Source organism: Phaenicophaeus curvirostris, chromosome 15 (assembly GCF_032191515.1).
Source record: "Phaenicophaeus curvirostris isolate KB17595 chromosome 15, BPBGC_Pcur_1.0, whole genome shotgun sequence".
Classification (NCBI taxonomy): domain Eukaryota; kingdom Metazoa; phylum Chordata; class Aves; order Cuculiformes; family Cuculidae; genus Phaenicophaeus; species Phaenicophaeus curvirostris.
The window spans coordinates 5684951-5707987 of record NC_091406.1 but is presented as its reverse complement, the minus strand read 5'-3'; the positions used below and the strand labels follow the sequence as shown (position 1 = coordinate 5707987).

The following is a 23037-nucleotide window of genomic DNA, read 5'->3' as shown; positions in this document are numbered from 1 at the left end:
CTCTAAGCGGGACAGAGGCTTTCCAGGAGTGCTCAGACTGATCTGTGTCTTTCTCCCTCGCAGCAGTAAAGGGCCCAGCCGGAATGCAGAGCTGCCAGGGGAACAGTCAGACCTGCGGGGCAGATGTCGGCCGTCGTACGGGTCCCAAGTCGGAGGCCAGACTTTTTACAACAGTGAATACGGGGAGCTGTCAGAACACTCTGAGGACGGCAGCTGCACCCCGCCTGGAGAGGGGGCCAGTCCCCCCACTCTCCATGCTTCCTTCTTCTCCGAGCAGTACTAACGGCATCAGCCCTGGAGGCGACTGCCGAGGCATTCCCTCTCACCCTCCAGGCGTGTCATCAGGGTCACTCAGAGCTTCTTCAACCTGTGCCCAACGCCAGCAGGGAACCTACCCCGAACAAATGGGGAATGCCACTGTGCTTGGAACCACAGCACGATGGCCCACACAGCACCTCCAGCTGCAGCTTCCCCGTGTCAGGACTGGAGAGAGCGCATCGCTGATTCCTCACGTTTCTTTTCTTCCGGTGGCTCAGACAGAAGCATCCTGCCAGCGAGTGGGTGCCTGGGTTTGGCACTACAGCACCTTCTGCCTAGCATCCAGCCTCCACGCAGATCAGCTTCCCATTCAGAAAGCCCATTTCAGGTCAGATATAAATAGATCTGTCTTAGTCTCAAGTTTCTTTCTGGTGTGCAGCCTGAATGTTTTTCCTTGGATTGCTTCCTCCTCCTCTCCTCATCATGTCAGCTGCCGAGCTGTGGAGCAGAATCAAAGGGATGAAATCCCTAGTGGTGTTAGCAGCAAGAGCAGGACGATTTAAAGAGGTGTATGGAGAGATCCTGAGGGATCTTTGTAAATGTTCATGCACTGTTCATTCTGGGTAGGTGCCAGCCTCTCCATCGCCTCTGCGAGCAACACCCACACCCCACTCATCTCTGCTGGGGGGAAACCTGTCAAGCTGTCTTATCGCCAGGATAACTTCAGCCATCTCAACACAGAGAGTGCTGATAGTCGTGAGCTGATAGCCGGAGCCCTCCCAGTGTGATAAATAACAACCTTTTTTTGTGGGCCCTGTGCAAAACAGGGGTTTGTATGATCTGTGCTGGGAGCAGGTTGCTCACAGGTCTACTGCTCTTGCCTTCCCCTTCTCCCCGAGCAGTGCTGAGATCATTTGTTGCTCAACTGAGCAATTAAAGCAAAGCTGTGTTAATTTCAGCTGGCTTCTAAACATAGAGCAAAAATGGGCTGTTTGCTCTGAGGAAAAGGATCAAAGTGGTAGGGAGTGAGGTGTTTATTTCCAAGTTGCTGCAAGGGTTTCAGAAACAATGGAAGGAAGAGAGCTCCAGCAATGAGGTGCCCTTGTGCATTGGCATCATTGAGCACATGGAGGGCAGCACCTGGCCAGTACTCAAGCCCAGTTCTCCTCACTGGAGAGTTCTGCACCATGACCTCTCCTGCAGCCCTAGATCCCTGCCTGTAAGGAGGCACTCTTTGCCCAACATACCCCTCTCCAGCTTCTGTTGCAGAGCTGCCAGCACAGCATACCTGTCTCTGGAGGACTGAGAAACATTTGTTTGCTGAGGAAACATCTCATCACTTCAGCCTTTTGTGTTTCTGAAAGATACCACATGAATTCAGAGCTCTGGGGAACTTCTGCAGCCCCTTTCTACAGATTTCTGTGCTGCTGCCTCACCACTTCCCACCTACTTCTTTCCATCCTGCTCACAACCCGAGAGCTCAGCCACAGAGCACAGTTACGTCACCTCCAGGAGTCTGGGTGAAGAGCCTTGTCGGAACAGCTTGTCATCTTCTCTTCTCCCACACGCCTGTGGCTGGCAGAGCTCCTTACACCAGGGCATCTCGGGGAGTTTCTGCTTGCGGGCCACACCTCTGTGCAGAGAGCCAAGGGTTTGGGTTGGACTTTTAAAACTGTGTTTCCTGTCAGACGTGCTGCTTTCCCAAACTCTATTTCTTTTCCAGAAGAGGGTTTTACGCGTTTCCTGACATGAGCCTGTGAGTCCTTATTGGATGACTTTCCCAAGTCTTAATTATAGTTCTCCACACAAGTTTAATGGGGAGATTTATTTAGCACATGGGAAAAGCACGCCTGCCATTCAGATCGTCCAAGCCTGTGCAGAGTGCTCGGTGTTCCCCTCCCTTTTCATGTCAGCAGGATGACACGGCTGCTATTTCCATGGCAAAAAGAGGCACAAAACAGGACCAGCTTGAGCCAAACTGGCTCAGGATGTGGAATTGGAAACTGCATGTGACAGTGAATTCCCTTACTTCTACTGGCGTCCCCTGACGTTGCCAGGAATTTCAGCATCTTTAAGTAATTGTTACGAATCCTCTGGCAGGAGATGTTGGAGAGCCAGGCCAAGGAAATAGGACAGCCTGCAGGGTGTGGGCCAGACCAAATTCTCCTGCCCTCATCTTGCCCTGCTTTTTGAACTGGTGGTTCCCTTGACAGGAGGAAGGCTGTAGGTGCCCCGTGCTGCTGGAGGTCTCCACCAGCATTCACGTGGGTGGAAGGTGACAGACAGCTGAGCTAAATTCAGGCTGCTCGCTGGGTGATGTTCATCCACAGGACCCAGGCTCTCTTGTTTCCAGTGCTTCACACAGTTCTCTTCATGGAAACACAGCTCCATCTGAGAAAGAGACCAAGAAAGAGGCCTATAAGTAAAATAATAGTTGAAAAACAGAATACCAAAGTAGCTGCAAGTCCTTGTCCATATGTGAGGGATAGAAATGTGCTAGCAAAGTGTGATACTTGCAGGGCACCAGCAGGATTCTTCAGCAGAAAGAGGACAGAGGCATCTGAGCACCTGGCTGGCTGTCAGCACTCGCAGCCAGCCGGGGCAGGTGCACTTTGTCTCTCGATTCAGCTGTAAATTGCTCACAAGCATCCTTGTGGAGAAGGGTTACTTCATTAGAGCCACTGCTAACAATCCCCTGCTTCACTCTGGGGAGGGCACTGGTGTGACTTCTGATAGTTGAGCATTCAAATCATCTGACTTCACAGAAGTTTGTTTTCTCTCTTTTGCACCATCTTGATTGGGGGCTGGGGGCAAACAGAACCTTTTATACCTGCACCAGCACCGTTGCATGAACAATACAGCCATGATCTGGTGGGTCTCTTCCAACCTGGTTATTCTATGGTTCTATGATACGAGCAAACGCCAGTGCCTCTTCAGACGCTCCTGCTGACAAAGAAAATTGTAGGGTGGGGCAGTGAAGAGCTGTTGAGACAATTGTACTTTCACTCTCTTAAAAGTATACTAAAATTAGAGCGTACAAACCTGATGCCCTTCCCTGCACTCTTGCATTATTCCTGGCAATGTTTTTACAGTCTCCAGATAAGCACGAGCATGAAATGAAGCTGTCCTGGTTTGGTGTTAAGATGTGAGGCAACAGTGTCGTCTGTCTTTGCACAGTGACAATGGAATAGTTCAACTTTTAAACCCCAAGGTTCGAGGATTGTTCCTGCTGTGTTCACAATGCACTCTCTGTTTTGGTTTGTTTGGGCTCTTTACTGGAACTCAACACTAAGCTAAGCTATTTATCATCCTTCTCCTTTAAAATGACTGTTCCCGGTCTATGCGCAATCTCATTTTTCCTTCTGTTGGCGTTGAGAGGACATTCCTCCTTCATGAAAACAAAGCGTTGAGTCCCCTACTTGCAAATACACGTGCATCTCTGAAGAAAAACCTGTGTATCAAGTAACACTTCATTTATATTGCAATATTTTAACCTGGTACCTGTTGTTGCTAGAGCAGCATTCAATGTTTCAGCGGGCTGCCTTCGAAGCAAGTAGGTTACAACATGGGTTATGTGCGAGTACAAGAACGTGGTCTGTGTGTGCGAGTGAGTGTTCGGTGGGTGAGCGTTTGGGTGTTTGCATGTGCGATGTTTTACTGCTAGCGAGCGTCTGTGAGTGTGGATAACTCACGCCGAGTCTTGTCTCTGGAGGGTCACGGTTATGTATCAAACCAGTTAGAACACTGCTTTCTCTCCTCCTATAGTACTTGTTATTCTTTGTCACTAAAGAGTTTTGTTGTAATATCTAAATGTGAAAACAAATAAAGTCATAACTGGCCGCTGCTCTGGTTCCTGAGGGCACCGCTGCCCGCGGGGCCGCAGCGCCCACTCCCGGCTCCCCACCAGCCCTGTCCAGCCGCCGCGTTTCGCGGTTGTATTTTTGCTTCCGTGTCCCTTTGCCTTTCCCCGCATCCTCTAGGAAACAGCTGCCCTTTGTGCCACTTCCATCCAGGATGAAAGTCAGTCTTTTCTCATGGCGAAGCCGGACGTGTTTTGGTGAAGCTCGGTGACGGGAGCACCCAGCTCTTTGCCCCGCTGCCATCTCCCCCAGCCCCGGCACCCTGCCTCGCCCTGGGACCCCCCCACGGTCCTTCTTGCCCCTCTTCACCGGGAGGCACCAAGGGTAGCAGAGCCCCCCAAACACCCCCTTCTGCTCAGCGGGCTGGATCGGAACGTTCCATGCTCAAGGGGCGCTGGAGCTGGAATATAAATGGATTTATGAACCCTTCCCCCCAGAAAACTCTTAGAAGCTGGGGTGAAACCTGAGGCAGAGCTCCCTCCTCACCTCTGCAAATACCTTAGTTGCATTTGTCTGTCTAATTAAGATCCCCTGAGATGTGGCCACCCTGTGCAGGGTGGGGAGACCTGGGGACATCCCCTCACCTCCTGCCTCTTCACCACCATTCCTTCATTCAGCTCCACCACCGATAAAAGCAGCAAAAAGGACCTTTCGACTCTCTCCTCCCAATCCAGCGATCTGCTCAGCTGGGGAATGAGGAGATGGAAGCTGCTGTGCTCATGAAATGCTCCACTTTTGCGCACCCTGGAGCAGCGCTCAGCTCCTCCACTCTTGGGACCATAAGCCTTTGGCTGCTCCTCTCCTGGGGCCACAGCTCTCAGCTGCACTTCTCCCGGGGCCACGAGCACAGGTTGGGAGGCAGGCGAGAAGCAGCTGAGTGCTCGTGGCCCTCCACATAGCACAGAGCAACTTCCCAGCTCCCACAGTGTGAGGAGGGATGGGGCTGGGACCAAGCGGGCAGCCCTGGCACACGGAGTTGAGCACGGCAGACTGCCTGTCTCCAGCTGAAATGCAGCCCGCAAAAAGCCAGGCAGGGCAAAGTGGAAAGCATCCCTCTCTTGTGGTTAGAAAAGGGAACCTGGAAGCTGCTGGCTAGGACCTTCAGCTTGTTTTGCTTCTAACAGGGTGTCACGGTTTAGCCCCACTCAGCTTGCTCAGCAGCCAAACGCGTGCAGTTGTGATTCCAATTTCCCTCTCCAGGGAAAGGGGAATTAAATGAGAGAGAGAGAGTTGCGAGTTGGAAACTCTGCCTTTAGCACAGCCCATAGGTCCACTCTGCTCCAAGATGCAGGCTTGCCAGCCTGCTGCTTTCCTTGGGAATGGCAGAGGGCTCTCCAAGGGCATGAGAAGACCCACCGCTTGCCTCTGAACGAAACAGGCTGTGCTGTGAGGGTTTTATCTCCCACGCAATTGCAACCAGATGCACCACAAAGGGATGAACTACAAAACTTCTGAAAAGAGACCAGTCCAGTAAGGTGCTCAGAACACCAGGCTTATCCGAGCGCCATCCGGAGCAGCTGGGCAAGTTTGTACCTTGAAAGAGCAGCAGCACAGCTCTTTGTTCAGAAGTTTAGGGAACATCCTAACTCAGTCACGCAGTTTGCCTTTTCTCTGCTATAAACAACTTTCAGTGAGTTTCCCTTTAAAAATCCATGACATTACTTCGCTGCTTCAACCTCAGAAGGAGACAGAGCTGTTGGAACGGGTCCAGATGAGGCTACAAAGATGATTTGAGGCCTGGAGCACCTCCCACACGAGGACAGGCTGTGAGAGCTGGGGTTGTTCAGCCTCGAGAAGAGAAGGCTCGGAGACCTTAGAGTGACCTACCAGTACCTGGAGAGGCTACAAGAAAGATAGAGAGGGATTTTTTTTTACAAAGGCTTGTGGTGATAAGACAAGGGGGATGGGTATAAACTGGAGAGAGGCAGATTTAGACTAGACATAAGAATTTGTTCACTGCAAGGGTGGTGAGGCACTGGCTCAGGTTGCCTAGGGAAGCTCTGGCTGCCCCATCCCTGGAGCAGCCTGGTCCTAGATGATGGAAGAGAAACCAAAGACTCCGAGGAGCCACAGGAGCCCCCACACGACCCTAGAACGGCCTCAGGGCGCAGCCTTCCACCACCGTGACGTCACCCGATAGGCCACGCCCCCTCTTAGCCCCGCCCCGAATGCGCTGCCAGCTCTCTGGGTGACGTCACCGCATAGGCCACGCCCCTCCTCTAGCCCCGCCTCAAAGGGGGCGTGGCCTCGCGGCACAGCTGTGGGGAGACACCCCAATTGCAGTGACGTCACACATGAGGCCACGCCCCTCCCTGGCACCGCCCCTCGGTGGGCGTGGTCTGTGTGGGCGGGATCGTCACCATGACGTCATCCATCACCGGCTTGTACCAGACACGGCGTGAGCAGCAGGGCCAGGGAGGTTCTTCTGGCCCTGTACTCGGCACTGGTGAGGCCGCTCCTCGAATCCTGTGTTCAGGTCTGGGCCCCTCACCACAAGAAGGATGTTGAGGCTCTGGAGCGAGTCCAGAGAAGAGCAACGAGGCTGGGGAAGGGGCTGGAGAACAGGCCTTATGAGGAGCGGCTGAGAGAGCTGGGGGTGTTTAGCCTGGAGGAGGCTGAGGGGAGACCTCATTGCCCTCTCCAACTACCTGAAAGGAGGTTGTAGAGAGGAGGGAGCTGGGCTCTTCTCCCAAGTGACAGGGGACAGGACGAGAGGGAATGGTTTTAAGCTCCGCCAGGGGAAGTTCAGGCTGGACTTTAGAAAGTTTTTCACAGAAAGGGCCATTGGTCCCTGGAACAGGCTGCCCAGGGAGGGGGTTGAGTCACCTTCCCTGGAGGGGTTTGAGGCACGGGTGGACGAGGTGCTGAGGGACATGGTTTAGTGTTTGACAGGAATGGTTGGACTCGACGATCCAACAGGTCTTTTCCAACCCGCTGGTTCTCATCCCTTGACCCACTAGGCCCCGCCTTGAGCGGCTCTAGGGGCGCGCCCGACACCATGACGTCATCCATCAGGCCACGCCCCTTCCCTTGCCCCCGCCCCCCTCGGCCTCCCTTAGCCCCGCCCCCTCCCGCCTCGTGGCGCGCCTGCGCAGTGCGGGCGGCGCGGGGCGCGGAGCCCGGCGGGCAGCGGCGCGGAGCCGGGCATGGAGCGGCGCCCCCGGGCCGCGCTCCGTTCTCAGGCGGGGGGGAGCCCGCGGCTCGCCCTGCCTCCCGCGGCGTGAGCCCCCCGCTCTTCTACTCCTCCCTCCGCTGCGCCGCCGTTCTTCTCCGCGCTGCCGGCTCTCCCCGATGGGATAAACCCCCACCCCCCCTCACCCCCCAGCGTCCCTCCCTCCCCGGAGGCGAAGATGAGCTGTCGGTGCGCTCGGCGGCGGCGAAGCGGCGGGTCCTCCTCGGTGCTGCTGCTGCTGGGGCTGCTGCTGGGGCTGTGCCGGCTCGGTCCCGCCGGCGCCGACAACGCCAGCCAAGCTTATTACACCGCCCTGATCAACGTGACGGTGCTGAGCCCCGAGCGCGGCGGCCCCACGCTGCTCAGGATCGACCGCGGCCGCTACGGGCAGGACTCGCCCAAGGTGGAGGTCAAGGGGCTGCTGGTGGCCCCCGTGCCCATCAACGGAGGTAACCGCGGCGGGGATGGGGCTCCCGAGGTCGGCGGGGGGGGGGGGGGAGGGGAGAAGAGGGGGAAGAACTCATCCCGGAGGGGGAAAATCATAGAATCACAGAGTAACCAGGTTGGAAGAGACCCACCGGATCATCGAGTCCAACCATTCCTATCAAACACTAAACCATGTCCCTTAGCACCTCGTCCACCCGTGCCTTAAACATCTCCAGGGAAGGTGACTCAACCCCCTCCCTGGGCAGCCTCTGCCAGTGCCCAGTGACCCTTTCTCTGAAGAATTTTTTCCTAATGTCCAGCCTAAATCTCCCCTGGCGGAGCTTGAGGCCATTCCCTCTCGTCCTGTCCCCTGTCACTTGGGAGAAGAGCCCAGCTCCCTCCTCTCCACAACCTCCTTTCAGGTAGTTGTAGAGAGCAATGAGGTCTCCCCTCAGCCTCCTCTTCTCCAGGCTGAACACCCCCAGCTCTCTCAGCCGCTCCTCGTGTATCCGGTTCCGAGCTGTGGATAGAGAGGTGTTGGGGTGGGGGGGGAGGAGGGGGAATGCTGGAGCATTTCTGCTCTGAGGGTGGGCTGGGAGTTGGGGCTGTTCATAGAATCAAACACCTTCGAAGATCATCGAGCCCAACCGTGCCTGTCCGCTACTACATCGTATCATGGACTCGTGGAGTGGTTTGAGTTGGAAGAGACCATAAGGGTTGTCTAATTCCACCCCAACCCCAGCCTTATCACTCTTCCTGGAGAAGGGAAGGGTCTGGGAGACCTTAGAGCAGCTTCCAGTACTGAAAAAGGCTCCAGGAAAGCCGGGCAGGGACTTCTTACAAGGGCAAGGAGCGATAGGGTGAGGTTGAATGGCTTTAAATTGGAGGGGGTAGATTTACATTTTCATAAGGAAGAAATTCTTCACCACAAGGGTGCTGAGGCACTGGCACAGGTTGCCCAGGGCAGAGGTGGCTGCCCCATCCCTGGAGATGTTCAAGGCCAGGTTGGAGTAGGCTGTGAGCATCCTGATACCACTGGGAGGTGTCCCTGGCCATCGCAGGAGCTTGGAACTGGATGGAGTTTACGGTCCCTTCCAACCCAAACCATTCTCTGATTGCATAAAAATCCATGATCTGAGGGTGCTGGCTTGAATAGCAGCTGTGCAGAGCATCCAGCTGTCTTCCAGCATGGACCCGAATAGGCTGAGCATGTTGAGCGGTGACGGTGGGATTCCTAAACTAGTGACAGGCACTCAGCAGCAATAGTTAGCAGCGTTCAGTCACAGCATCATCATGAATCCCAGAACAGCTGCATGGCTCTGCCTGTGACAGGCAGGCTTCCTGATGGCTTTTGCAGCTGCAGGGAGTCATCATCCAGTGCACATTTCTTACAAGTCTTGGAAAGACGAGCCACCAAGCTGTTACTCTCACGACCAGTCCAAAATGCTCGTTTTTGCAGTACTGGATGCTGCATAGTGCTTCCAAATAAGTTTTATTTTTCACTAAGTGAAGCTGTTTTCCGTCAGTTGTCTTCTGACAGATGTTGGCTTTTATAGAGAACACCGATGTCACGATTTAACCACTCAAACCAGAACAACCAAGTCAAACAAGAGAATTATCTTGATTTTTGCCTGAAATGAAACCAATCGCTTCAGTCATAACAATGTGGGTTTAGTAGCATCTTATTTTGAAAACCTTTCTTGGCATTATCTAAACTGCCAGCTTGAAGAAATGGATCCACTTGGTGTTCCCAGCCTGTCTCCTAGACAGTAAACCTCTCAGTGTTGCGTTAAGTGAAACCATGTAGTTGGTTAAAGCAGGACTCCGAGTGATTAATATTAAGAGTTTTTTAAAAGAACTGATAATGTGGAACTGCTGTATTATTAAAAGCTTTTGAGAATTTGCCAGGTCTTAAGATCAGGAGAATACTTTGATGCTTCTTCAGGACAAAATGCATTTTGCTGGGCTGCCTGCTGTAAGCTTCTAGCGTGCATGAAGCAGACTGTGCATCAGCAGATGCTTGCCAGGTTCATTGAAGCTCAGTTTCACTCGCTTTACAAAGTGTTAGCTAGAGTATATTAATATTTTGGGGTGGAAGGGTTAGGAAGCAGAAATTGTTGAGCGAGTCTGCTGTAAAATTATTTTCACTTGTACTTCAAGTCCTGCCTTCACCACACTCTCTGAGTCAGCTCTCATCTTCTCCCTGGTATTCCTCTCTTAAACGCACACACACCAAATGCCACATAAAATCTGGAGGCTGCCCTGAGAAGTGTGAGGCATGTAAACACTGTTATTGCAAGTAGTATTTTTAGGGGGTTTAAAACTGCTGCCTTTTAATATATGCAGGAGATCAAAATATTTTATTTTTAGTAGTTGCGTTATCTGTCAAGGAAATATTTTGATATTAATTACTTTTTATCTTGCTTCTGTAACTTTTTCTGCTGTCTTCACATGCAGCCTTCACTCCAGTGTGATTAAGGCACCGAGAGAGGCTGGTGGTATTTTCACTGGAGGCTAATAATGAGAGAAGGGGTAAACTAAATTCTGAGCAGTCTGTAAACAGCGGTTTTGTACCTTGCTGCCAAGTGTTGTGTGATGAATAACTTCAGTGAGAAAGCACAGCAGCAATTGTGAAATTGCAGACCTCGGTTTCTGCAGTTTTGACATGCTGCAGTCACTAAAACCTTGCCACCAGTTGGGGAGATTGTGTTGTCCTTCTGTTTGTCAACAGAAGACTGTTAAAGCAGACACTGCAACCTCTGCCTGCCTTTAAAGTTCTCCTGAATTGTAGGTTTTTTACAGTGTACATTTCATTTGAATTTTGCCGAGGTTCACTTCACATGGCTTAACTGTGGTGTGCAGTCAGAAAGACTGGACTGTTTTATGCTTTTAATTAAGATGTTCTTGAATTCTTAAGGGTCTTATGTTTATGTTCTTCTGCTTTTTTGTATTTAGATTTTATAAAAGGCAATAATGCTGTCTTGCTGAAAGTAATTGTTCTAATGCCTTTTTATCAGCCCGTTAATGTTGCTGTCAAACTTGTTTGCAAAATGTTTTTTTCTAAAAGCTCTTAGCACCAGCAGCAGACACCATCCCCTGCTGATAGAGCAGGAGGTGCTCTACCCCAGTTCTCACATCCTGAGAAGGAAAGGACTTTACAGCTTTTAGCAGCTATGTTTAAAGACACCTTGACTTTGAATCTGCTTTGATGTCAAGCATTCACCCATTTGTGTGCTGTCCCTTGGAATTCCAATGAACGCGGGTGGTCTGTTTACACCTTACTGGTGTAGACTGGGGCACCCATGTTTTAGAGCTGAAATGTCCTTAATGTCACGTTTTTGCATGCTGCGTTAAGATCCCTTATTCATTGCCTGTGGGGAAATAAATTATTTTGTCAATTCAAGGTTTAGGGCCCATGTTCTGCAGCTGAACTCACACCATTTGTAACAGCACAGCCTGTGGTTTTAAGTAATGCTTTTGTTAATATTTAAATATTACTTTTCGAAGTTTCCAGTCCCTGTGTTTACCCATCCTTTAAATTTCAGTTCAGAATGATATATTCAATCACTTCTCCCGTTCCTTCAGCAGAAGTTCTTTAATCAACCTTGTCACGTTAATACCAGTATTAAAACTCTTTCCTTGGTCTTTTTATAGACTCATGTATGAAATTGATACTGGCTTTCAAAAGCAATGTTCCCCCGGAATTGATATGGCAGTAATTCTCTTGACCGCTGGTGAATGTGGCTGGTGGAAGCGTAGCTAGAGCGTTCAGTCACATTTGGCTGCTGGGTGTAAATCCAGCACCTGGCGATGCGTGTTGTTCCAAGTGCATTCAATGCACAATAGCAGCAGGGTTTCTCTGTTAATCCCTCTTTCGTTTTTCCCCTTCTAGTTCCTTTTCTTACTTCCTCTAACTTGTTAATCTTTTGTCAGGACTTAAATAATTTCTTGTTAGAAGAGCATTTTCAACAGCTTCTGGATATATATGCTTACAGGTCATCTAAGTGCTCCTCTTGTTCTGCCTGTAAGGGTAGCAGTGGAATCCATCTTCACTGCCTGACAGAGCTTTTGTGACAGTTCAGTCTGGAGTTATATCATTTCTCTGGTGAGGTTACTGGGCTTTTCTCATTCGATCCCTTACTCTGCTATTTGTGGCTTCGTGGGACCAGCCGTTTCAGCCCAGGCTTCCCAGTGGCTGCCGAGACCCTCGTGGCAGTGTCCACACTTGCACCGTGCGCATGTTCAGCCCCATCCCTCTCCAGTGGGATGTAAAAAAAAAAGAAATTTAACCCTGCACACCACAGTCATCCCTATTGCAGCCCCTAGATCCCCTCAAACCTATCTGTGGAGCCAGCAAACCTTTGTGTGAGAGCCCGACGCATCATTTCTTGCCGCTCCTGGCCTGTCCTAAACTATACTTATTTTTCTGAAATTGTGGTCCTTGAGGGTGTTTCAGAACAGAAGTATTTGATAGGAATGGTTGGACTCGATGATCCGGTGGGTCTCTTCCAACCTGGTGATTCTATGATTCTATGAGTGACCTCTGCTTTTCAGCATCTTTGGTGTTAGGTGCCTGACACCAGTTGTGGTGCCGACTTACAGGTTTATTCCTCCCACTATGACAAAACCAAGCTGGAAGCAATTGAAAACTAACAGTTCTTGGTAGGACCTGCAGTGCTGTGTGGCTTAGTTCCCTCAGAAATGTTCATTTTGTTTTTTCTGTAGCTATTGAGTCTGGGTTAGTCTTGGAACAGGCTGCCCAGGAACGTGGTGGAGTCAACATCCCTGGAGAAGTTGAAAAAACGTGTACATGTGGCACTTCAAGACATAGTTTAGTAAGCACAGTGGTGTTGGGCTGACTTGGTGATCTTGGAGGTCTTTTCCAACCTTAATGATTCTATGATTGTGTGTTGCTCTGTGTTTGGATGTGCAGCTGAGGGCTGGAAAAATCAGTCCTCCCAAAGCCCCATCGTGGATGGCTGGACCTCGCTAGAGGTTTGTGCATCTTGGCCAGTGCCAGCGATGGGGAAGCAGGCAAGGTGGTTAGATCGGAGGTGGGACTGGTAGGAAGTGAAACAGCAGCAGACTCAAAGCTGAAGTTGAGAACATGAAGACTCGCTGAGCCAACAGGTCAGGAAGGAGGAGGCCAGAGGGGTGGAAAGGGGCTGGAGTCTAAAGGGCTTGTGGGGAGGTGATGGCTGCATGAAAGCTGCTTTGGAGAAAGAACTGGAAATGGGAGGTCTCTGCTGGAGGAGTAGTAGGGTGGTGGCTGGGCAAGGAGGCTGAGGAAAAACATGTTAGGAAAAGGTGGAAGCAGGGAAGAAACAACATTGGCACAGTGATAGGAATGGAGGCAGATCTTGTGCGTGGTACTGTAACTAGCATTTTGTAGCATCTGACATTTCACAAGCAGGTTGTGTGAACAAGTTTTAGCTGCAGACAGCTTAAAATGACAGTTTCCTGGTAACTGCAGAGCTTTCAGTAACACTCAGGCAGCAGTTTGGGTTCCTTTGTGGCCCAGAATCTAAAATAATAAGCTTTAGGATAATGCAACAAGCGAGTGTGTCAATAAATACAGAGCAGTGGAAGAAAAATCTCATGCATGCATCCATTGGTCTCACTATCCAGCTTAATTAGTAGTTGTTAATTGATGACAAAAGTGGAGGCTGTGTATTGGAGTTTATAGCCATAGTTGCAGTATAGTTAGCTAACAAGATTAAATCTGAACTATTACAGGACTCGTCTAAGCTTCAGTGACTTTCTTTTGTTTAACTTCTTCCCTGAAACAAGATTACGTCTTGTTGAAAGAGTTTCCTTCAGTGTTAAACCCAGCTTTAGTCAAAGCAATTACCTGAAATAGCTCTTGAAAAATAAAATATGGCTATACATAATTCATTGACACAACTTCTTAAAAGTAGGAATTAAAACTGGCTTGAATAAGGACTCTTGATAATAAGACAAACAGTGACGCATTGAAAGAAAAGATAAGTGTTATACTTATTAAACCCTAATGGAATGGCAAATAACTGATGCCCTTCCTTGAAATAAGAAAGAATCAGTGCTGCTTTGTTGCTTCTGTAAATTTCCCAGCTGAATTCCTTTTCTGGAAGTGTTATCACAGGATCAAGGTCAGGGTCAAGGTGTCTCACCTTTTGGGTTTGGATTTTTTTTAGAAAAAGAAAGAAATGGGGGAGAAAATGAATAAATGGAATAAAATAGTTAAAGACCAGAGTGTGGGATCACACAAAGTCCGATCGTAGTGCAGCAACCTTGGCTGGAACGGGAGATCACGGCTATGTCCTGAGCAATGCAAGAGCAACATAAATGCACAGTGTGTGAGAGAAAGCAAAGCGGTTCAGAAGCAGGAGGCACTCTGCCTTCAGGCAGGTGTGTGCTTACTTCTAACAAAGCTTCTGACATCTTAATTTCATTTTTGCCCCTGCAGAATGAGTATGACTCTTACGGGGTAAGGTTAAAGTAGCTGGTCAAGCAGCTGGAAAGGATGAGGAGGAAAGTACTGTCATGGTGCTAATGTAACCTTGCTGGCGCTGCTTCAGTATTTGAGGAAGCCTGGCTGCATCTGTCTTATTATTAACTGTGTTTTTCATATGAATCCCTAAAATGCTGTCACAGACATTAGTCCTTCAACAGGAAGGGCTCTTGAATTTAAAGAAATGCTTAAGGAGAAACAGTTACTTGCAAGTTGAGCAGTCCTGTGTGTTCTGCAAGAGGAAATTGAAGCTCTCTTGAAGTTGAAAACAAAGCTGCAGCCTATCAGTCGATACTTCAGTTGTTGCTGATCCTTCTGTAAAGAGGCTCTTCTGTGATGTTGGGGCTTAGGTAGGAAGGGAGATGTCTACAACATATTCTACAGAGCTCTTCAGACTGGCAGGCTGCCACTTCTGACATAAAACTGGTTTTTTGCCAACACGTGCACGGTACGTAGGCAGGCGTGGAGAAAGGAAAGGTAGAGGAAATAACTTAAATTTCAAGCCAGAAAGCACAGCTGCAGGGAGCTGTACTTAGATGGCTTTCTGTATGCTTATGCCTTCTGAAATTATGAAATTAGAGGAGTGACTTCTGATCATATATCTTTCTATGTGCAAGTGACTTGTTTTAGAATAATTTAATGTGAAGTTGCTTTTCATTCCGGCATGGACAGCATCCAGGTAATACTTGCAGGCCCTGGTCTTTTAGATCCTAATCGGATGTTGGAGAACAGGGCATCGATAGCTCGGTAATGAAGAGCCATCGATGATGATTCTTGCTGACACTGTTTGTTTATCTGTGTTCCTTGACGTGCCTGGCACGTTATGTGTATGGCAGATGTTTTATTTTAGCCAGCTCACTATGCTAGAAGGGTGACCATGATTATAAGACTTTCACTCTTTTCAGAGTGTATGAAGCCTGTTGAAAAGACGAGCACAAAAACTCACTTTCCCCTATTGTTCTTCAATATTATTTAGGTTAAAGTCAAGAGATTAATTGTTTGTGTTACAGGCTGGTAACGTAAAGTGGGCTGTGTCTTACTATTAAACCTTAAATGACTTGTAGTTACTCAGTTCAGGTTTATCTAAACCAACCAGATTTTCCTTCATGGTTTTTTTTATTACTTAAAGAGCACTAAAATAATATTGTCAGCTGTTAAATTTTCATCAGGACATGCTGAATCCACCTTGTCAGGAATTACATGCTGCATGCATTTGAGTGGGTTTTGTTGGTCTGTATCTGGAAAGCTTTTATCTCTTAATATCTTGTTTCCTAATCCTGTTGCTCTATCCAGTTTCATAGCTCTGTCCACAGCTGAGAGAGGCTTTGATCTCCACTGTGGTAGAAAATTTTGTGCTACTTTTCCCATAGATGCAGTTTCTGTTATCTATCACTACTTTCTTTGTCCATTTTTAAGCTAAACATTGCAGGCCGTACAAATTTAAAGGTTCCTCTGTATTTTTTTTTGTAGAACTGAACTATATAATGGACTTTTGAGAATGCTTCCTCCCTTTTCAAGGTGTCTTTTGCCTTTAATCGCTTTTATGAATTTTCATTCTTACAGCCCATTACCTTTTGTGGCCGTTTTTTGTTTTCACTTGATATTTTAGTTTAGCAAACTGCAGGTAAACCATAAGATTAGTGCTCTTCATCCATCCCATATAAATGTACTTCAAATATGTTTGCTGTAGTGTCCGCTTTCAGAGTTATTTTTGGTAATTTGAGGAGATTCTGTGGAATTGTAGCCATTTATTGAATGGTGGCTTACAAAGGATGTATCGCACCTGACATTCTTGAATATGATTTCTCTGGAGAAGGATGGGATTTTTAGCTTTCAGACCTTGAGAAACTTCCTTATCAGAGTCTGTTGGTGTTTCCCACATCCTGAGTTTTTCAGTGGAAGCGTTCTGAGCAAGGGGGAAGCGTGCATTAAACACTAAACTGCTTTTATCTTGAGAGGACATCAAGGTTGGTTACCTGCGTGCCTTGTTATGGTTCTATCATGTTTTCCAAAAGGACTATAATTCCTCTAAAAAATTGTACTCTTCTCTTAAATTTCAGAGTACAAGGACAAGCTACAAAAGTACAGTCGATATGAAAGGCCGCTCCTACACTCGTTGCTGTTCGTGATGTCCATCATCGCTGCTCCAAATCAACGTGCTTAGATCAGTGCTAGCTAACAATTTCCAAAGGGATTCGAGTAATGATGTGTGGGCAATGGAAGAAAATACTCCATATAAAGTTTGGCTTCAGGCATCTGTATTTCAGATTTTCCCTGATCCCTGCATAAAAAGAAAAGCCCAAATACAAACATACAGCAAATAGCCCTCCGTGTCTGAAATGTCTAATACAGCCTTGCAAAACAATGGTGAAAAGGATGTGCTTGTATCTGGCTCCCCACCCTCCTTCCAGGGGAACAGGGAGAGGCATTTCTTGTCCAAATTAAGAGATGCAGCGACTTCCTGTGCGACTGCCACAGAACAGGCTCATCTGCACCAGGTTTCTTTAGGAAAGAAAAGGATTTTCTTCCTTCATTCAGATAAGATCCCTTAGCTATTTGACTCTCCTTTCTTGTCGGTTCCGTTAAGCTGAGAATGCTTAAAATATCTTCTGTTTCTAGCTAATACGGTAAACTGGAATTTTTTTGTGGTAGATCTTCTACTGAAATCTCTTAATCTCTGATGAAGAACTCGCTTCCTTAAAGTGAAAAATCAGGGGATGCTTCATTTGAATTGCTCTCATGAACTGTAATGTTTTCAGAGCTATTATGCAAATGAATTGTTTATGTCTTGAACAATCACTGTTTACCCCAACCAATTTTAGTAGCCAAAGATTCTTACACTCTTGGCATTTGAAAGGGTAAATATATTTGTGTTCTAAGCTGCTGTTGGCTCTAGATTTCTAAAATCCTTTAATGATGTGACTAGTGTATGGGACTAAATGGCGTGGTTCCAGTTGTGCAAACAGAAGCGTCTGTCGTCTGGTTCAGCTGCTGTACAGTGAAGTTATCCTCTGTGCTGCTTTCTGTGCCTTTTGTGCGCAGCTCTGTGTGGATTTGGGTTGTTCCAGGAAATGTTACAGCATCGGAAAGGACAAAAGAGCTTTACATGCTGTTGAATTCAGACATCTGGTGTTTGCCATTTCTGTTACTCTTCCTTTACACCATCAATACCTGTTTAGCTGATGACTTGAGTGCATCGTTTTTGCAAAACCGTTTGTCTGCCTATGAATTTGAATACGCTTCCTTGTAGACCAAATGTGCATATGTAAAGAGCTGGTGTTGGCTGCTGGGATTTCACAAGATCAGCTTTTTATGTTGTCCTTTTTACAGTAGTCTGCACATGGCAGATAACTCTGAAATCTGGTTTTCACAACCCTCCTTTGTTTAGTTATACTTCCCACTGCAGGGTTACTTATGGCTGCATTGGAAAGAAAAAAGAAGTTATACTCCCCAGAATGAGTGATAAACAGCTGTTTCATAAATGCCTGTGGCATACGAACCATATTCTAATGTTTTTCAGCCTCTAGGCAGGTATTGATTCAAATGTGAATTCATTGTTCTAGCTGCACTGAAGTTAAAAATAGATTGTGTTAGTGAGACTTATACTTGGGCATAGAGTCACAGCTTTCGGTGTGTGAGACCTGATTCTTTTAAAGACGCTTTTTCTTAAGAATGCAGTTGTCTTTAGGCTTTATTAGCTAGAAATTTGTGGCTTCCTACTGTATAACAGTTAAGTAATTCAGCAAAACTTGGAGTTCATTTTTCTCTTTTTTTGCCTGTTTGAACAGATTGCCGTCTGTATAAATGTATTTCCCATTTCAGTTGCAGATCGCCTGGGCTGTGACCCTCGAACACGTTTCCAGGTCCCACCAAACACCAAGCAGTGGATCGCTTTACTACAGCGAGGAAACTGTACATTTAGAGAGAAAATACTGCGAGCAGCTTCACATAATGCCACAGCCGTGGTCATTTACAATAATATGTCCAGCGATGAGCCTGTCACGATGACTCATCAAGGTAAATAAGGCATAATTTCCCTTAATGCAATTCTTTTTTGCTATATAAACCGTTGGTGAAGAGCTCTTGGCAGTGCACTGATGCTGTTTGAAAAAGCCTGTTATCTAATGATCTTTACATATATGCAATATACCGAAATAAGCCAATAATTCTGAAAAGTTCTTTTCCTTTAGCATAAATTTTATCCAATGAGGAACGTTTTCTTCTGCAGTGGAGGTATGGGTGTTTTATGGTGAGGGAATATCTGTAAGATCTTAGGAGCAATCTGTTTCAAACCATTCTGAGGAAGAAACGCTAGCACATGGTGGAAGGTCTAGAATTTATAAAGCATTTGTACCTGAAGTATTTTTAGTAGTAGTACATCTTCAACTAGTTGTTATGGTGGGGACTTTAAAATCTTAGCAGTTATATCAGGATCTGGTCTTGCATGGGTTTTTTTATATGTCAATTTGCACAGGGTTTGCTTTCAACGATGTGTCTTTGAATGCCGTAGTGGCATCAACAAAACTTTGTGATTCTTAAAGATCAGTTGCTTCTGAGTTGCCTCTAGAATTGCACTATTGCTGGTAGAGAGTAATGGTGAAATTCTGGGTTTCTATTTTTTATTTTCTACTGTGTGTAAAATTTTGCTGTTACTAGTAAGTCACTTAGGCTGATGGGAGCCTCATATGTAAAAATTTTCCTTAGTCAAAAATACTTTCCACAATTCTGATAATTACATTTTTATTTCTTTCAGAAGAATTTCTCAACTTGGAATTATTTAGCTTAATAGGAAAATGCATATCTCTGTATTTGACGGTTGTATTGCTGCCTGATTTTTTTTTTCCTAGAATATTTTCAGTCGTTTTCCTTTAAGCATAGGGTGTTGCTTGGAAACTGGAATTTTTCCTAATTATTGCTCTGCGTAGTGTCACACAGTTAAAAATGAATTCTTTTACTAAAGTGCTATGGTTGCTTCTTTCTCCCTTTTATAGAGGGGAAATATCTTGTGGCTTCTTCTGGTTTAGTGGGCTTGACTTTACCAATTCTATATACCACAGGAATTTTCCAGGGAGATTTCGGCCTCTGTGTAGAAATTCAAAGCCTGTTGTCAGTCCATTTTTATCTTAGGTACCTTGCTTAGACATTTTTGGAAGCAATCTGCAGGTAGGAAATCCCATATTCTGGTGAAATGCTTTCTACCATATGTCTTTTGTGGGGTTTTGCCACTTCTCTCTCTGCTGATGTAGTAACCTAAACCTTCAGCCCTGGTCTGTCTTTGAAATACCTGTAAGATTGTAAGGTCTGTAGTCTGTTCAGCAATGATTTGTGACTTCTGTGGCCTGGAATACCATATAGTCACAGGAAAAAGACTGCCAGCAGCACAGCTATAGCATTTTTTGCTCTAATACACGTTAAATCTATGATAGGTTTGATTATCATTTTGGTACCTTCTTTCTCACAGTGCTGTTAGGTTTGGCAGGTGCTTTCATAGCAGTGGGCTGGTGCCTGTTTTTTGGTAGGAAATCCTAGTTCATTCAGTCTTTTCAGCTCTGTGGTCTTTGAAGCTGTGTCGATAGGTGCTGGTGGACTGAAATAATGTCTGCGGTGATAAAATGTGAGAGCTGCTGTGGGTAAAGTGGTGTCTTGTAAGCCAGCCAGGCAACTGTTGGGGTACTTGGTGTCTGGGACAATGATAATACTGTCTTCAACATGCTGACTTGCAAATAATTACTCTTAGTCATGACAAGCTTTAAAAAAAGTGTAATTACTGGAGAAGACACATTTTGTCGGAGTATTTGAGGTGCTGTTTTCTATCGGTACATCCTCAGTCTCTCATATACTGGAGTCTCTGTCACTGGTTTGGGCTGTAGGTACTATCTCAAAATTAGTGTTGGACTCGAAGCATGCAAACTGTGACAGCCTAAAAGTCATTATCCTGAATCGAAGTGGCTCCATGGCACCACACTGCTGCGAAGAGCCCCTCCACAGCTTTTGTTTTGATTGCGTTATGGTCATGTAAGGGATTTCCGCAGCAATCCACGCTTTGTGGCACTTCCTATAAATAACTTACGTTTGCTGGTGTAAGAACTGCAAAGGTGCATAAGTGAGGTGGAGATGAGTCCTTTGGTCTTAGCCTAAGCACAGAGAGGGTTTGGGAGCCAGCATTCCCTACAAGGAGAATCGTTCCAAGTGGGATATAGGCTCATAAACCCACGCTTACGTGATGAGCCTGTTCGAACAGATGTTGCGTGCAGAGCAGTTGCACACATCCAGGGCGTTCTCTGCCCTTCCTTTTCCTGTCGTTTCAACCATATCACTGCTTGTATGCTTTTTAGGTTGTGAACGACCACATCATCTGTTAATTAGATATTCCGATATGCTACGTTTCTTAAGTATTTTCTGTCCCTAAATGTCAGGAGGAGTTGCCTTTGTGTATTTGACAGTCGTTCTGATGTTGGTTCAGTTAAATGTGTGTTAAATAGATTTGATATAGAGTGAAAATGAAGGTGAGCCACCACGTTGTTCTTACTTCTGTATGATGTCTACTGCTGTGCAGTATTCCTCTTTTCTTTTAAAAATGCATTCTTCATGAGACAGATTTTCAGCTGTTTTTCAACTGTTTTATGATGACCAGGCTCATGGCTCTACGTTTTCTTTCCACAGACAGGTGAAAATAGACCTTGTATTATTTTATATTGTCATGTCATATTTTTTATACTGCTGCGTACGAAGCTTTAGGAATATTCTGTCTTCCTAGCGAAGCAGAAGGGAAAGCAGCAACTCCTGTTAATGCACATTCTGCGACCTGCATGCGTTCCAACTTTGGTATTTGCAACATCTGTGCTAAAAATAAGTAAAATATTACATAGATTTTTGTATGTTGTCCACCTGCAGAGAGGTGATTCCCTATGAAAATAGCTCAGTAAGCACTTCTCACCTATGGGATTAATATCTCATCCAAGTTATTTTATGCTTGAACACACATTTGAAAATTCTAATTTTATGGAAATCTGTTCATACTCAACTCGTTACTCAGCAGAATATAAATTCCTCTGGTGGCTAGATAACAACTGTCACTCTAGAATCAGTCTGTCATCCCCATGTCAAATGAACAATTTCTGTTGCTGCTATCAGAATTTCCTTTTTCTTGGGAGATAGTGCACCAGGTCGCTGCCCCTTCGACTTCGAGTTGAGTTTTAAAATAGATATTGGCCTTAAAGGGTTTCTGTTAATGTTATTTGCATCATTATTTTCTCTTCTTCGTGTATATCCTCATATGTAGTACTGTGTGCATGCAAAATCAATTTACTTTAAATGTTGTTGCAGATGTCCTCTATCAAGCTACACGAAGGACATCTTTCCCAGCATAGTTTATGTTAGACTCTGATATCACTGGCAGGAAGGCAGTTTTAAGAGTGGTTTTGCTTTGCTACTTCTGTTAAAGCAGAACAAATACTGTCTGATGTAAAAAAACTGCTTGTGATAGAGAAAATATGTAGTAGCTGTCTCGTTTGTAATCAGTTATGGGGATAGGAAGGAAATGCAGGTAAAATAGCATTTTAATTCTTTTTTGATTGTGTGTAGTGGAGAGTCCTGTCGAGTACAAAATAGTTAACTTTTATATTGAACTTCTCTGTTAAAGTGTAGATTTTTATTTGGACTTACAGAAAAGAATATGAGCCAAAGAAGCCTCTAATGTTAAAATTTCATACTCAGAATTTATGGAACAAATATAGACCCCAAAAAAAGATAAATATAGAAGAGCGTGTCAAAATGAAGTCGCTGGATTCAAATAACTGCTGAAGAAATGTGCAGAAGCATTCAAACTACTTCTAATACAATACCTCTTTCATAGGATTTACTTGCTTAAATATCACACGAGAGCAGGAAGCGAGGTCTGTACTTGCTTTGAACTGTGATAAAACTGAATGTATTTTACGTGGATAATTTTAGGTCAGTGGGTCAGAGGCAGGAGGGACAGGACATAATTTTGAGTTGTTGCCATCTAATGGTTACTCCATGTTCTTGCCCTGATTCTGAGTGGGTGGTGCAGAGATCCAGGAGCCAAAAAGCCACTCTCCTCTGCGGTGGCACTCGCTGCATGCAGCACATCTCTTCCTCTGCTGCTTGCCTTTCTCTCACAACATCTCTTTACGTAACAGCAAGCTGAACCGATGCGTGAAAGCTATGGCAGGGTGCACTGCACGTTATTTTGCACAAATGTGTGCTCCCTAACAACCCCCCTGTGAAACTTCCCCTGGATTGTTGAGACCTACTTTTAATCCAGAGCTCAAAACTAATTTTACTGTATATTACGATGCTGTTGTTCTAATTTATTATTATTAGTTTACCCTGCAATGTTAGTGAAAAGGAAGGCGAGATGAGTCATTAAAGTTGAAGCTGTATAAAAGGCAAAACCATCAGTAGTCTAATCATAGTTTGCATATCTTTGGTCATTTTATATTGTTTATATTTGATAAATGAAAATGTGGGGAACAAGTGTCCATGGCATTGTAGTTAATCCTGTTTCCCGCTGCATTTCCTGGAGGTGTATCCATCAGGAAAATGTGTTGTAGAGTAGATGGAGGTGTCTGACGCAACGAGATGTGGAGAGGGGCGAATTTGAAGCACACATTCTGGACCATCGCTTCAAAATAAGCCAGGAAAACCCCTGTACAAATTTAACACCCTCAGTGCCTTGCAGAACTTCTTACCAGTGTTTTTTCATGGTATATGCCTCTTCTGGAACTGGAATAACAGCACTTGGGCTCATTTTTCCTTAGCTGGCTGAAAGGGTAATTAGTTCTGTGACTGTGAAAAAGCCTGGGGGA

General features: G+C 46.2%; 2 protein-coding genes across 7 annotated transcripts in view; both read left to right on the top strand.

Moving 5' to 3' along the window:
• FLT4 (fms related receptor tyrosine kinase 4) overlaps window positions 1-2205 on the top strand; it is a 58335-nt gene extending 56130 nt beyond the window's left edge. For 2 of the 4 annotated variants that reach the window (XM_069869136.1, XM_069869134.1), the window contains exon 30: window positions 64-2205. In XM_069869136.1, the coding sequence (XP_069725237.1) occupies window positions 64-283 (220 nt within the window). In that variant the 3' untranslated portion in view covers window positions 284-2205. The remainder of the gene's footprint in view (window positions 1-63) is intronic. The other 2 variants (XM_069869135.1, XM_069869137.1) reach the window with 2 other exon arrangements.
• The window catches only part of RNF130 (ring finger protein 130), a 163049-nt gene that overhangs the window by 101362 nt on the left and 38650 nt on the right, over window positions 1-23037 (top strand). The window contains exons 2-3 of one of the 3 annotated variants that reach the window (XM_069869144.1): window positions 7457-7739; window positions 18029-18223. In XM_069869144.1, coding sequence (XP_069725245.1) covers window positions 7469-7739; window positions 18029-18223 — 466 coding nt within the window. In that variant the 5' untranslated portion in view covers window positions 7457-7468. Of the gene's footprint in view, window positions 1-7255; window positions 7740-18028; window positions 18224-23037 lie in introns of those variants that run through there. The other 2 variants (XM_069869145.1, XM_069869146.1) reach the window with 2 other exon arrangements.